Genomic DNA, 15910 nt, shown 5'->3' with positions numbered 1-15910 from the left:
GACACTGCACTATTAACCTAATAGGTAACCTACTCCCTCTTCCACAAACAGATCCTGAAATCCTGGACAGATTGAGGAAAAAAAAAAATACTGGAAGCAGCCTTAAAAAGGCCAGAAGAATCACATCCAATGCCACACCAAAAAAACACCCCCCCAAAAAAAGTGCAGCTGAAAACTAAGCCAAAGGATAACTTTTATTTTGCAGTCTTCTCTATCCATATCCTTTCTCTGGGAAGAGCTTTGTAAACATATCCCTACTCTAAGGAAATACAACATTAAATAACAAAAATATTTGTATTAGAGAAGATTATGAAAATATGCATCTGAAACTGTCAGAGGCTGTTTCCCCCACTTGCAGATTTACCCACCTCATGCATTTTAAACCTTGTGTTGAATGCAAGTGACAACAGAGCTTCCACTGCTATTACAGCCTGTCACAGCCATTTCGTGTCCCATTTATCCAAGTCAGAAATTATCTTTTCATTTGTAAACAACCACCCCTTACACTGTGCCTGCAGTACAGAAGACTAATTAGAGTTTGCCTGCCTCCTCCACACTCACAATCAGCCACAGAAGCCCAGAGAACTGCTGGAAGCACAGAGCAGCCCTGGGGAGGGCACACAATGGGGCTCCTTCATCCCCCACAGAGGCTCCCTGCTGGTCACCACAGTGGCCACTGCAGAGCCCTGTCTCTGTCCCAGAAGTGTTATGTGCAGATGAGGGAGGTATCCATAAACAAGATGATCCATTGCATTTCCTATCTTCTAACTACACGGGAGTGACCAAAAAAAAAAAAAAAAAAAAAAAAAAAAAAAAAAAAAAAGGCTGATTATGAATGTGCAGCATGAGGAAAAATGTCAAGTTGCAAAACCATTTATCTGCAAGCCATTTGGTGTGACCTATGCCTGGTTAGTATGGTCTGAGGGGCAGGGCCAGCATCTCCTCCTCAGGCACACACAGCAACCCGCACCTTGATCCAGGAGCCCCAGCAGGAGCTGGCAGCCCAGAGGTACCAGTGGAGCAGGACAGTGCCGAGGGTCTGTGCGAGGGCAGCATCGCTCAGGAGGCACCAGCAGCTGTCAGCAGAGCAGCATCCACCCACACTTCTGGGCAGGCTGTGCCCTCACACACATCCACCCCAGAACCCTGGGAGTGCTCTGCAAACAGTTTGCTTTCTCTCTGCCTTTACAGCACAGACCGCAGGGTTTATGTGCATGACCCAGTTCAAGAGCCACTGGGAGTTTTTCTTCCACTTTTAACAAGCTTGAGTCGAAGCATGGCCTTAAACCCTGTGTTTGTATTGGAAGCAGAGCCCCTGGAGAATCCCCAAGCCACTGCTCTCCTGACAGCAGCACAAGCCAAATCTAAACCACTCCTCAGAGATTATTTTTCAGTCTACTTTCAACTGGCTTCTCAAAAGCCTGGGAACCCACCAGCTAATCTATCCTATAGTTAACCTTGCATCTAAGAAGGTCCCTTAATGTTTAAACTAAATCCTTCTCATTGTGCAAATTAAATCAGGAGCTGTTTCTGCTCTCCACAGTGGGCATGGAGACCATTCATCATCTCTCCTATTGCTACAGACATTTGTATATGCAAAATACTGTAATTGACCCTCTCCTCTGTAAAAATGAGAAAGCAGACACCAATTTTTTATTTAATTCTTCCCTCACTCCCCCTGAAAGCTTCCCCCTTAGGTTATGATTTTAGGACAATGTTTGTTTCTTTCAATTTTGCAATCCCTTCAACCAACTCACTTCTTACAGTCCTTTGGCTAAGCCCACAACAGTACAAACAGACCAATTTCCTTCTGAATCCATCTTTCAGTGCATATTTGCAACCAAGCCAGTGTGCTGTTGGCTTTTCCCAGTTGGCCCTCCCTGAATCGGGTTCTGGCAGTTTTTTATGGGTTTTTTTTATTGGTGTTTTTGGTGGGGGTTTTTTGTGGGTTGGTTGGGAAGTTTTTTTGTTAGAGGTGGGGATTTTCTGGCTGGACTTGTTTGGTGAATTTTGTTCAGTTTCTTTCATTTTTTTAAGCTCAGCTTCTTCTTTGCAAAACTAGCCTTTTGCTCTCCACAAAGCTGGCTGGTTGTTCCCAAATCCTTCTACGTATTTGCCCTCACTAAATTATCTCCTATTTGTTCCAGCCTAGGAGATCACTCTGAATATCCCAGTTTCCCTTTCCAAAGCCTTGTCACCTTGTCCAGCCTGGACTGCAAATCATCCATCAGCAAACAACTAGTCTTACCCAACATTAAGGAAAAACTGAGCTGGGACAGACACTGCCCACCCCAACTGACAATCTCTGCTGGGCAAGATTGGCAAAGTGCCACTTTCTACGTGCTGCTTTTCACCAGGTTGAAACATACATAAAATAATTTTATTTAGACTCCAGGTCCTGCCTTATCTGCAGAGATAAGATGTGGCCTTATCAAAAGCCACACTAAAACAAGGAGTTATTACATCCACGTCTTCTCCCTTGTTGACAAAAGCTCTTACACATTCATAGAAGGAAATTCTCAGAAACAAACTGTGTCCAGCAATATTAATGTTGCCTTTCCCTTCCCTTGAACTGCAGATAAACTCAAAGTTCCTAGATTTATCTTTTCCCTTACTCATTTTAAAGACTGCTATCTTTGTCTTCCCCAGCACCCACCCTCCTCACATTCTCTAACACAAACATTAATGGTTGAAGGCTGCTTGTCAGCTCTCTAAGGGATCTTTGGCAAATGACCTATGGCAAATGACAGAGCATTCAGCTCATTTGAAAACAGCTCATTACAGGTGCTCTTTGATTTGTCCTGTCCCTCTTTCCCCTCACTCCTAAATTCCTATCACACTGTCTCAGATGTTAATACTGGCCAGAAAGTCTGCAGTCAAACTTGTGAAAGGAGATTTAAGGAAGGTGGAAAATAATTAAAAAACAGCATCAAGTATTTCAATTCCCTGCCTTAGCAGGGTTTGCTTCTGGGATTTTCTTTAAATCTTGACAGTTACCTGAGAAGAGTCCAAGTATTTAGCTATTCTTTACAGTGTTATATATCAGACAGCTGGGAATTAGCCCACAGTCACCCTCTGCCCACACTCCAGTGAGCACTGGGGACAGCCCATCTCTTCCAGGAACTCAGGGGAAACTGCTACAGTCAAAGAGAAGCACCTTGCAGCTCCCCTCTTTGTGGCATTTACACCACTGTCTGATGTCTGCCAGGCAGACCTCTATTCCAGACCACAGTGAACACTTCTGCCTCTAACAAATGTAGCCAACAGCTTGTTCCTCCCTCAAGACCTAGTGCTTGGCAGACAGCGATATTTCCTTGTTAATTGATACAAATTTCTTTCAGTGTTTTCAGGAGGATCTCACCAGCTGGCACTGACCACACTGGAGTCCGTTCAGGGATGACCATGCTCAGGAGAGGCTCCCCATTACCTTCACCAGAAAGACTCCTACAAGACTGAATAAATTTTTTATTATTGAGATATTCCAGCACATTTTTCCACAAAATTCTCCTTGCACCGACCCATGTATTTTGCATGAGGTCCATAAAATCTCCCTCTCCCAAGTTTTCCTAAGGCTCTCGACAGTTTCATTTATGATAATGAAGCCAAGATAGAAGCGAAAGGCACCAGCAAGAGCAAAAGGAGATAAAACAACAGAGCAGATAGGGATCTTATGAATCTTCTCAAAAACAGTGTTTCAACAGCAAAAGCACTTCCACCACATGCTGAACACCACTCCGTATCTGTAACATTCTCCCTTTGTGCAAGAGAGAAGCAGATGCTCAAATGCCTTCTGCAGTCTATTGTCTGGAATGGTATAAGCCCATTTTTCTTTACAGCCCCATCAGTGTTCCTTAATAACATGGTATGTGGAAATAGTATTATTCCCCATCTCCCCTTCCCTGTTATTTGGTTGCATCGCTGCCACGTGGCAGCTCCTATCGCATTACTGCAATGGATTGCACATTGTATCTGCAGCCACTGAACGTCTCTCCCTCCTCACAGAGCAGCTTCTGGCTCTAATTTCTCAAAGACCACAGAACCTACCCAAACATCAGTTTCTGCTTCAGTTGCAGGTCCCCCTGTTCAGCTGGCATTTAACTGGAGGGAATAGGACAATACTGCACCTCCCTAGATCCTCTGTGGAGGACAAAGAGATTTGTTTCTCTTTGTGCCTCACGCCTGCATCCTAGAACAGAAGCTTCCAGAGGGCTTATCTCTCCTTGTAAACCCAGTAGTAGCAGCTTGTTGACATTGAATTCATAGTTACAGATCTTACTAGACATCCAGGCATACGCTTTTTTCCTAAAGCTCTTACATGATCTGAGCCTGGAAGTTTTAAAAAGAATGGCTATGTCAGTCAAAAGTACCATTTTTTTATCAGACTGGTCATGCCAACAAAAGACTAATGCAGGTTTAACCAGCATAATCCTTCATAGGAAAAGGAAAACCAGTCCTACTGGTGTCTGAAACATTCATATCACATGCATACACACATGGATCAGCAGAGCTGAACTTCACAGAGTGCTCTTTACCTATTTAGTACACAAGGGTACATCCTGAAGCCTGTGAAGGGCACTGTCCCAGGATACCTGTCCCAGGCATTAGCAAAGCACTCCTTCGGTGGATGTAGCTACACCCATAAATTTGGATTTTCTGCAAATAGAGCCAACTCAGGAGAGGTGAGACCCAGGCACATTTTCAGACACAGTTTGCCAGTATAACAGGAGCAGCACACAAAGTTTACAGGTTCACAGCTCTGCCACCCCGACTCGCACAGCAGAAATGTAGCATTTCCAAAAGTGCGGTCTGCAGTCTAGACAAATCCATGTGGTGTCTGGCACTCTAAAAGTTAAGCTGATAACAAGAGTGACTTTTTCTTAAAGAGATTGTAAATACTGAGTTATAGCAAGTCTATATCCCTTTATGAGTTCCTATAGATAATTCATGCTCTTCTTCCTACACTCAGCCATGCATTTTTATTTTCTCATACATCACACTGATGCTGGCACTAAATCTCTACAATGTCTAGTCCTCCCTACATAATAGAAAAACTCATTAATATGCCCCAGCTGCTTTAGGACACTTTCAGATGAATTTATGAATATTCAAATTCCATCTAGTACTCAGCTTCTTTGTGTCCAGCCACTGCTGTCTTGAAGAGAGGCTGCCAAAGATCTCGTAATACTTTCATTAGCTTTGAGCCCTCACATTATGAAATCAGCAATATGTTTAGTGTCAATAAAGCTCTGGGAACAGCCTCATTTTTCAAGAGCCAGGGGCAATTGGAGGCTTTCAGCATCTCACCCGACCAACTTGCAAATGCTGTGTTGCAGCAAGGGAGGCCTTTCACACCACAGAAATTTCCCAGAGCAACTCCTGTCACCGTGACAGTGACAGGTGTCACCTTGGCACAAGACACCTGTCACTGCCACGCTGGGAGCAGATTTCTTCCTAAGTAGGATATACCTCCCAGGAAGAAAAAACTTGGAGGTGTAGGTGATTTTTCAGTTGTGATGAAAACTGGCCTGCACACCAGATGAAGGAAAGGGAAGCTTTTGTGCACACCTCAACATTACAGGGCAATCAATGCATTGTTCACACAGAATCACCAAAGCTGGGGTTGGAAGGGACCTCTGGAGACCATCTGCCCAACCCTCTTGCTAATGCAGGTTCATTTAGAGCAGGTTGCACAGGTAGGTTTTGTGTATCTCCACAAAAGGAAACTCCATAACCTCTCCTGTTCCAGTGCTCTGTCAGCCCTAAAGTAAAATTTTTTTTCCTCATACTTGGATGGAACTTTGAGTTTCTGCCCATTGCTCCTTGTCCTTTCACTGGGCACCACTGAAAACAGTGTCTGGTCCCATCCTCCTGACTTGGCCAGGTAAATTCTAAAAGATCTCAAATCTAAACCAGAAACTGTAAGTTCCATAAAAACAATTGGAATTTTGGTTTCATAAAAATGACAGGAACTTCAGACAGCCTTGTACACATTCTCCTTCTCAAAATTGGAGAAACCAAGACCAAGCAAGTGTTAAGAGCCCTACAGCAGAACAATGGGATTGGGGCAGCAACACAAGCTCCTGGCAGCTCCACTCCTCCCAGCACTCCCATCTACCCCATCCAGGAGCAAAACAGCAGAGGTCTTAGGACTTTACACGATTTAAGTCCAGCACACAGCACATTCAGGCAACTGTGCCTGGAAAGCTGGCAGCCCCTGAGGGGTCGGACCATTTCCAGAGGCACCATCCTTAACTGCACAGAAGTCCTGCCACCACACTCCAGGAAGTTCCAAGCAGTAAAAAGGAGAGGAGTCAGACACTTGGCCCCAAGCAAACACTAAGGCAGATAAACAGAGGAAAGGGCTCCACTTGGGAGGTGATTCAAAGCCACAGGCACATCTCCAGCTGCAGTCACTGTATCTGTTCCCTTCTAGGAAAGAGCACCATCCTCATAAGCCAGGCTTTTATCCAGCCCAGGAAGACAACGACCTTTTAAGTGGTAAGTGCTGAGCATAATTCATTTTCATCCTTTGAAAAAAGTAATGGGACAAATTTAAAAATGAACGAACAGCTTGAAAATTGGTTTAAGCTTCTATAAACCCATCTATCATTCAAGGCACAAGATTTGTTTTAAACTAGTTCCACCAGAGCAGTGAACATTAGATAAAGGAGGTGAGAAAGATTGCTCTCAGCAAGATGAAAACCTGAAGCACAAAGCTGAGATGGGAACTGGAATTTTAGAGTGAGGTACCATGAGTTTAATGCCAGAGAACTAGGAAGAGCTAGAGACAGACCAGGCTATGAGAGTAACTATATTCTGCTTATCTAAATTTCACCCTAAAATAAAAGCATAATGTTGTCAACACCCTTCCTGCCCTAACCTGCTAATTTATTGGGTTCTGTTAAAGAGCTGTCCTAAGTATGATGCAGTTCTAACATGGAAGAGACCCCAGGTCTCTGCTGCCAGGCTCCATGTTCATACTTCCATTGCACATCTCATCATCAACCAGCACAAGTCCACCACATGGATGGAACAGCAAGATGAGCAGCAAGGCAGAAGCACAGACATCTTAAACAGTCCATGGTGAGCCTCAGGGAAAACTACAGTGCCCAGGATGTCAGAACTCCTGCTGCATTTTGCACAGCTAATCCCCTCCTACCCCCACAAAGGGCATTTCAGCACAACCAGAATATCAGGACTCAGTTTTCAGAAAAACAGCCCAGCCCTCCCAGCACAACACCAACAAGCAGAGAGTATTCCCACCCCTGTGCATGCAGCTCTGGCCTGCAGCCAAGCAGCTCCCACGCAGCTGCTGAGCAGGAACAGCCCTTCCACTCACTGGTCTCGATGGTCCATTTGGCACCCAGCAGCAAGCTGGGACACTCCCTGCAAAGGCAGCAACAGAGCTTTGGCCCTGCCAGAGGAGCTGTGCCACAGAGGATACAGCCCTCCCATGCCATGGTGCTGCAGTGCCTAAATACCAGGTGATACAAGGGCACTAGACCAATTCCAGTGACACTTACCCACTTAGAGGTCTGGTTTTTCTGATCTCGAAGAACTGTGTTCCTGTATGATTGTATCTGTATTTTGTCTGTTAAAGGAAAGTAACTTGAACAGTCAAGCAATAAAATAACACTGCTCAAAGGGTGAATTTCAGTTCTGAGTTCCTGTTGAAACACAAAACAGGCAGTAAAAGCCATTGACTCTCAGATATGAAACACTTGGCAGATGAAATAAAACAGAATTTTTCACTTGTCTTTTTATATGACCTATTAACAGCACTAGGTGCAGAGTCAGGTATTAAGGCTGACCATTTAAAATGACACTAGGTTCCACTCTCTACTAGGTTGCAAGTTTGAAAAGAAGTCTCCCACTTGGGCAAGGGAAAGCTTTCATAGCCTATCCAAACCAATCAACATAACCCATGGACTGAAAAAACTGATTTCCTTTAGAAGTCTTTTAACTCCATCAGCCACATGGCTCACCTATGACCTGTCAACCAAAACCATTGCTGGTGGATCCATTCGCATTCAGAAACTATAAACCATTCTCTAAAGAATACAATGGCCTTGAAATGAAAACCACCAGTTGGGGGCAAGTCAAGGTCATCAGCTAACACTAATAGTAGAAAAGTTCATCACAAATGATGCCAGCAGACAGTCAACCAAATCTCAGCATCACCTGCCTAGAAGCATAGGCTGCCACGAGGCAGCATCACCAAAAGCAGCCTCTTCCCTGCTCCTTGAGCATTACTGTTCAAGCAGCAATGCAATAAATTAGACCAGGAAAACAATCTGTTCAGTAAAAAAAAACCAAAACAAAAGTTTTGTAAAAAAAAAAAAGAAAAAATCACACCATCCTTACTTTTGCTAGGTTACTTTTCCAGTTGAATCTTTTTCCTAACCTAGTACCCAAATTCTATTTCCATCAGAATGTTCATGCCAGTAAAACTGATGATACCACAGCAAATACATGGGCACAAGCAGGTGACCCCATGGAAGCAAAGAGTCACTTGCAAGGCATAGACAGCACAGCTGCTGGATATATAACTATAGCCTAAATAAAAACTCCAGCTCTCACCAGGATGCTCTGAACTGGCTTCAGTTAGAGTTCAGAGTGCTCAACAAACAAAGCTTTACTTCCCTCCTGCCTTCAAAACCTACCTCATGAGGCCCTTTTGGGGTGCTCTGCACAAAGCACAGATCCTCTTTCAGCCCTCAAAGGAAGCTCAGAATGCTCCCCAGCCCACTCTGAAGCTTTTCTGAACACAGACCCAAACCCGTGCCTAAGGCCTGCTCCTGCTACGTAGCAGAACGCAGGATTTCAAACCCACTACGGGGTGAGGTGGGGGATAATGTGATTTTTGGAGCTCGGTATGACACGGTATCCTCTCTGGCACAATCCCAGCGAGCACCAAGCCCCTTGTCTCAGCCAAGGGGCTGCCATAAAGAAGAGAAATGCACCGTGCCCCTGCAGGCTCCAGCCTCCTCCCCACAGCAGCTGCTGCAGCTCCAGGCCCGGCTGCCACCTTGATCCCAGCCAGGACTCCCCACCAAGCTAACCACGCCTGCTATTTTTGGATGTTCTTCCAGCTGCCACCCATATCCTCTCTTAATCCTGACCAGGACTTGGCACTCATTCCTCACCCCCAGTTTCCCCACACACACATACACAAAAAGGCAGAGTTCAGGAAAAAAGGGAAACAGAAGAGCAGCATGTGGGCCAGCAAGCTTCTCTGAAACTATCTGTCAAGTCAGGAATTGGGTGTGGGGCAGTGGCAGAGAGGCCAGACAGATGTGTAGATCCCTGATGAATCCCCCAAGCAAGGTAGGACATCTGGAGGGGAGATTCCTTTGGTCAGTTCCTGTGTCACAGGCAAGCCTGCCCACCCTGGGGCCAGGACAGCTGCCTGTGCCCCCACCCCAGTGACAAGCATTCCCCACAGGCTGAGCACACGGGCACTCAGGGAACCCACAGGGGCTGCCAAGGCAGAGGGAGAAAGGGTTTGCCACAACACTGGCTCTCCCTTAGGCGCTTTATGACGAGATGCCATATTATTTTTCCAGGCATCATGATCCGATCATAATATCCTCATAAATCAACTTCAAAATAAGCACTTCTATTCCTACCAATGACACTTCAGTTAAATTTTTCAGTATAATTTAAAGTTAATTACATCTCCCATAGAATTGCTATGACAAGCTCAGTGCTGCTAGTGCTATCACAAATCCCTGGAGGCATCCTTTTACCCCCAAATGATCCCAAGCCCTTGCAACCAGCTAGAGCTTCAGCAAAGCTCTGTTAATTGACACCAGGCACAAGTCACCCTTATTCCCGGAGACCACACGCTCGAGAAGGATACTGCAGCATCTTCATGTAGGTCTGTATTGCCTGGAGCCATTCTGGGATTGACATGGAGAGCTTGTAGTTTGGCACTGGCGGCACTGAGGGCTGGACACAAGAGAAGAGATAAAGAGGTTAGACAGCCACGGCTCCCCGCAGAGCAGATAAGTGATCTCCTGGAGCAGCGGCATGTGCTCAGTGCAACACAACGCGGCAGCACAGATGGCTTCAACCCCACGTGAACTCCAGCATCAGGCAGAGTCATCCTGCTGAGCACAGGGGCTGCCCCAGCAGCAGAGCCAGCCCCGTCCCTGCACAGAGAGGCCGTGGCAGGCTGATCCTCAGAGCTGCCAGCATCCCTCAAACACCACCCTACGCAGTCAGGTAGGCCAGCACAGAAAGCCTACGCTTCCCATTTCCCCCTCCAGCACTGGGCAATCTGGATGAGCAGAGTCCCAGCACTGACTCTGCTGTTCTTCCTCCCCTAGGAAGCCATTTCAAGTCTAATTTTTCGCCTTCTTTACAGCAAGAGAAAGATAAAAGGAGACAAGGATCCCAGGCTGCATAATTTCCCATCTGCCATGTGTCTGCAGCACACTTGCTGGGGAGGGAGAGCACAGTACCTAGAAGACCACCTGAGACCCAAATATTTAATGACATTAAGACACTTAAAGATATAGACTGGCAACATAATGGGATTTTTCCAAAATCTCATAAGACATCTGCTTGTGCCTAAGCATTTTAAGAAGGCAGGCCCTCAATCCATGTTTAATCCCCACAGCTATTTGGCTCCAGAGCCTGCAGCCATGCAGGAAAGGGGCACAGTTGTGTCCCAACTCCACTTATTTCAGGGGTGAGACTGCAAAATATGGGGTCAGCAGATATTATAGTGGGCAGCATAGTTAAAAAGAAGTTAGCATAATTCTCACAGTGGAGGAAGCAGTTTATTTGAATATCAACAGATATTAACAGATTGAAATTCAGGAACCAGCAATTTGGGTAGCTGTTACAAGGTGCAAAGAAAAGTGTTTGCGGGCCCACATCATCGTAACGATAGTTTAAAGCTCACAAAGAGACATATCACTGTCCTTAATACACTTCAAAACAGCAATTACTGATAACAACAGCAAGTTTAGGTGGTATGGGGTCATCTCTGCCACACAGACTTTCCTCTCCAGTTCCCCCCCTCTGTTAAGATTGTGTGTTTGCTTTCAGAGAACAAGTACTGGTAACAAAACCCAGCACTTACTACACACAAGTTACTACAGTCAGACAGTAAATACACCTTGGAGAGGGGGGGAAAAACACCAAACCAGAGACTCCTACACTACTGGCACACAGATATACTGTAAGTGGCAAGCAGATGGCAAGGCTTCCAGCTCGCCCCCGACATCCCAGTGCTACATGGGGCACACATGGGTCTTTTCCTCTCACCAGTGGGAGTTATGAGCAAGACTCATTAGCACTTCTTAATCATGATTTTCATGCCTAAGCTCTTCATTAGAGGCATTTTTTTGGTTCCACAGGTTCCTTTCTCACGCAGCCCCTTTGGGCTGGATGAATTATTCACTGTCCCTTCCAGCACCAAGGCAGACCTGGACTCAACACACCAGATAAGGCTCAAGTTTCAGAGGCAGCAAGGAGCTGACAAAGGGAATTATGGCGGGGCTGTCACACCTTCCCAGGGTGGCCATTTCTGCTCCAATATACTCAGTCCTTCCCTTCAAAGATGGAGAAGCTCTAGGTGCATGCATTGCACTTACACAACACACTGAGGCAATGGGAGCCCCAGCGAGTGAGGGGCCTGGCTGCTGCAGAGGTGAGGATTTCACCCTTTTCCCAGCCCTCACCCTGCTGTGGGACCCAGGACAGCACCCCATAGGGACAGCACCAGTGTGAATGGACACAGCCCTTCCTGAAACCCACAGTGGCCACCCTCACCAGAGGGGACAGGTTCACACCTCCAAGTGAGGTGCTCCCCATCTCCAAGGCAGGTGATCACATCATCCAGGGAGGATGATTGTGTCAGATACCAGAGCACAGCCTAGAAAAGAGAAGCAGGGATTTCCCACTGGTTAGAACATATTCCAGTTACTCAGCAGGCCTGCTGAGCCAGGAGGCCCAAGCCCCTCCAGATCCCAGGCAAGAAGGGAGGAGTGTCCCTAAGCCAGAGCGCACACAGGGCAGCACTGCTCCCCTCTCTCCAGTGCAGGGCAGGCAGTACACACACCATGCTGCCAGCCAGGCACTGGGGAGCCACACACCACTCCCACCCCTTCCTAACATTTTTCCCTCCCTGACTCCTGCCCCAGCTGCAGGACGACTGATCCTGGGCACCCACTCAGCAGAAGCCAGGGCTGCACCATACAACAAGTGAAGAAAAGCACAGCTTTGTTGTGATTGAGGATGCAGCCCTCCAGCTCCTGGTATGCATCCACAGCAGCAAGGAGCAGGCAAGGGTTTGTAGCAGGAGGTAATGGATGGCAAGAGGAAATGCAGACACAGCACTGCAGACCATGAATTTGTAAAGCAAGTGAAACTCAGGGACAAGTCAGATGAAAAGCCTTGACCTTATGTCAGTCTTTCCAAGGAATAGCAGCTCCAGACAGTGGAGCCGCTGCAGTGCAAGACCACGTGGCAGAGCTGGAGACTCATCCCATGGCTGGAAATTCTGTAGTCTCAGTTCACCACAGACATCCTGTCTGAAACTCATCTTGTCTGGTTCCATTGTCTCACTTCATGACCAGAAAAGTAATTTTCTACCAGCTCCCCCTGCAAGCACACTGTTAGTCAGCACGGATGAAGCTGACAGGCAAGAGTCCTCAAGGCTGCTGAGGAGTTTAATTTACTACGATCTCCAAGATCACAGTACAGGCAAAGGACTGCACAACCCTTCCAAACTCTGAGCCTGCACTATTCCCAGAGCCCAAGCCAACAATCAGAGGTGGGGACCCCACAGGTTCCAAAACTGCCCTTGCAGACAAGCCAGCTTTTGGTAAGGACTCTGCCTCCCGGAGAGACGCAGCCCTGCACCTCTGCAGTTTGCATTTGTTCCAGTAAGGACAACCTCACCGACACAGACAGAAGCTACTTACCACCCTGCGTGTATGATTGCTGAGACTAATGCCAAGATGATTAGAGCAATCAAGTGGAGCTTCTTGGAGAGGGGATGAAAACTCTCTCCCATCACTAGGGATTAAGAACAGATGAGATGCAGAAATGGAGCAGTTGTACACGCCACTCACTCAGCCTGAACCAACTATCAATGCAAGCAGATTATAAATCATCCTCTCATAGGCACAAGTATCCCTCATCACTCCCAAACAGCAGTACCTGGTCTTTTGCAGGGTGACATATACCCTATAGCACAAGCAGTTAAGAAAATTTGTACCACCATTTAAGGAACAAGTCTCTACTCACATTCCTCCTCTAACCCAGAAATTACCATCAGACCTTTGTAATCCCCCACTATCACTTTGTGGCAAAAAAACCCTGCTCCTAACCTTCATTTGCTCACCTGAGCTGTGTTGGCACCAATAAGGACCAGGCAGTCCTCAAACTACTCTGACCCCAAGGTCCCACACTTAGCCAGCAAGAGCTACTTAGTCAGAGGGTACCTCCTGCCCCTGAAGAAATTAATCACTGTAACAGGGATTTTGCTTCTGGGCAGTGCTGGAAGTGCAGCACAGCTCCTACAGCACTAGGCACTGATCATCACCATCAAATGGTTTGGCCAGGCAGATTTCAAAACGCTTCTTACTCTGCCCAGCTTACACACATGCTACGGAGAGTCAGCCCAGAGCTGTGGCACTGAGGAAGAAGGCAATGCTCTTGGGGACATTCCCACAGGAATACAGCGTGCAGGCCAGCACACCGGCATGTCTCTCACCAGATGCTTTGCTAGTCACCATGGGTGCCAGTCACCAGTGCCTCCAGAGCTGGGAAGCAAAGGATGAAAGTCAAGTCTAGTGCATACTTTATTATCTCAACACCAAACGAGCTTGCTGGCCATCTAGACTGGCATAGGCTGGTCAGGCTGCTGAAACAAGAAGTTCTGCCCTCTCCCTGCCCCTTCATTTCCACCTCAAGTGCTCATGCAAGTACAAGATGAGCCACACCAAGGAACCACAAACTCAGCATAACCTGATTAACCTTTAGCTGGATATGCTCCCCTATCCAAACAAAGGCTGGTTCCAGAGCAAGGAAAGCAGAGTGGAGAGAGATCGTCCCTTTTGCACCTGCACTGGCCTAAACATGGCAGAAGAGAGATGAAAGGCCTTTTCAGCCCACATCTTATTTGACAAGCACCTTCTCAGTACAGCCCTACGCAATAAGCTTTCAACTTCCCTGTGCACAGAATTTCCTTTCTACTCCAAGCAAAGAACAGGCATGTGGTTCATGTCAGTATCACTGACAGCTTGGACCAGGACAACAGCAGTGCAGCCATCTCACCCAGCACTCAGAGGGCTGTGAATCAACCCAGACTTCAGTGGTCAGCTCACATTAACGCTGCTTGACACGAGGAGTGAATCAAGCTCAAAGTCTGCCAAAGCAGAGAGTGTTAAAGACATTGTGATCAGTAATGCAGCACAGTGTCGACAAGCCTTGGAACAACAGCAGACATCAACATTTCATTTGCTGGCTGGAGGAAAAAGACTTGGGTGAGGCAGAGCTGTTCGGGGCTTGTACGGAGGAACGTACCAGACAAAAGCATTTGGAATCTTTCCACATACTGGAAATGAAATGTCTGAGTTTTAAATCCCTTGTTACACTTGAGGAGCAACGCTGTGTTTAAGGAAACGCCTGTGTTCCAAAAGGAAAAGAAAAACCTGCTTTAAATTGCACAAAGTGCTTCACTCAGTCCCTGAAGATTTCTTTTAACTCTTGTTTTCTGCTTTTTTCTCCCCAAGCTGAAAGGAGTAATCTTCTTCCCGCCTGTTCCCCAGGACACCAACCGCAGCCCGTAAGCACCCGGCAGCCCGGTACCCCGGTCTGGGGACAGCAGATGGCCCGTCCTTGTCCCCGCTGTCCCGGAGCATCCTCCGGGCTGCGCTGTCACGCCCTCCCACCCGGCCGCTCGCGGCGCACACAGCGCGGCAGCCGCCGCACCGGGGGCTCCCGGGGGCCGCGCCTTACCCGGGCCAGGCGGGTGGCGCTCCGGATGGCCGCCGCCACGGCGCTGCCGTCGGGATGCACCCGCTCCACGTGCCCCCACATCCGCTCCCACGTCTGCCCGTCCATGGGGAAGCCGCTCTTGTTCACCAGGAAGAGCGAGCCGCCGTCCCGCTGCTGCTCCTGCTCCTCCTCCTCCGAGCCCCCGCCGCTCCCGCCGCCGCCCGCCGCCCGCGGCTGGGCGCTCCGCGACCGGCCCCCCTCCTTGCCGGCCGCCGCCCGCCGGCTGCTCCCGCGGCCGCCGCCGCCCGCCATGCCCGTCATGGCCCCGCGGCCATGCCCGAGCCCGGGACCGCTGCGGGATGCGCCCCGCGGCCTCGCCGCCGGCCGGCCGCTCTCTATGTATCTGTGTGTGTGCCCGTGAGGGCGCTCGGAGGAGGCTGCGGGGGCGGTCCCTCGCTAGCGCCCGCGGCCCGCTCGCTCCGGGCGCCCCGTCCCGACCCCGCTACCGGCCCCGGCCCCGGCCGCGGCCGCGCTGGGGGCGCGCCCCGCGCCGCGCGCCATGCCGCGCGTTACCGCGCGACCGGCCGGCCGCCCGCCCGCCGCGCGCGCCCATTGGCCGCCGCAACAAAGAGGGGCGGGGCCGGCGGGGCGGGGCGGGCGCCACTGGCCCGGACCCCGCGGGGGCGCCCCCTGCCGGACAGCCCGAGGCACCACAAGCGGGCGGCGCAGTCCGAGCGCTCTCGCCCGCGGCCGAACCGAACCGACCCGAGCCGGGTCCAACCCAGCCCAGCCCAGCCCAGCTGAACCTAGCAGAGCCCGGCCCCTCCGAGCCGAGGCGATCCCCTCAAGCCGAACCCAGCCCAGCCCGAGCCCAGCCGTGCGTCCTGGTCCCCACTGCTGGACGCCAGAGGATGAAACTCCGGAGAGCCGCGCTGTTCCGTTCTTCCCGACA

General features: G+C 49.0%; 1 protein-coding gene across 1 annotated transcript in view; it reads right to left on the bottom strand.

Annotated features, from left to right (window-relative positions):
- VASH2 (vasohibin 2) overlaps nucleotides 1-15550 on the bottom strand; it is a 34713-nt gene extending 19163 nt beyond the window's left edge. Inside the window, exons 1-3 of the mRNA XM_063391030.1 lie at nucleotides 14980-15550; nucleotides 9863-9951; nucleotides 7524-7580 (exon numbers count right to left, since the gene is read on the bottom strand). Of these exons, the coding sequence (XP_063247100.1) occupies nucleotides 7524-7580; nucleotides 9863-9951; nucleotides 14980-15279 (446 nt within the window). The 5' untranslated portion in view covers nucleotides 15280-15550. The remainder of the gene's footprint in view (nucleotides 1-7523; nucleotides 7581-9862; nucleotides 9952-14979) is intronic.
- Nucleotides 15551-15910: the final 360 nt, after the last annotated feature.

The sequence above is a fragment of the Prinia subflava genome, chromosome 2, assembly GCF_021018805.1.
Source record: "Prinia subflava isolate CZ2003 ecotype Zambia chromosome 2, Cam_Psub_1.2, whole genome shotgun sequence".
NCBI lineage: Eukaryota > Metazoa > Chordata > Aves > Passeriformes > Cisticolidae > Prinia > Prinia subflava.
Note: the sequence above shows the minus strand (reverse complement) of the source record. Positions and strands in the feature narration are given on the sequence as shown.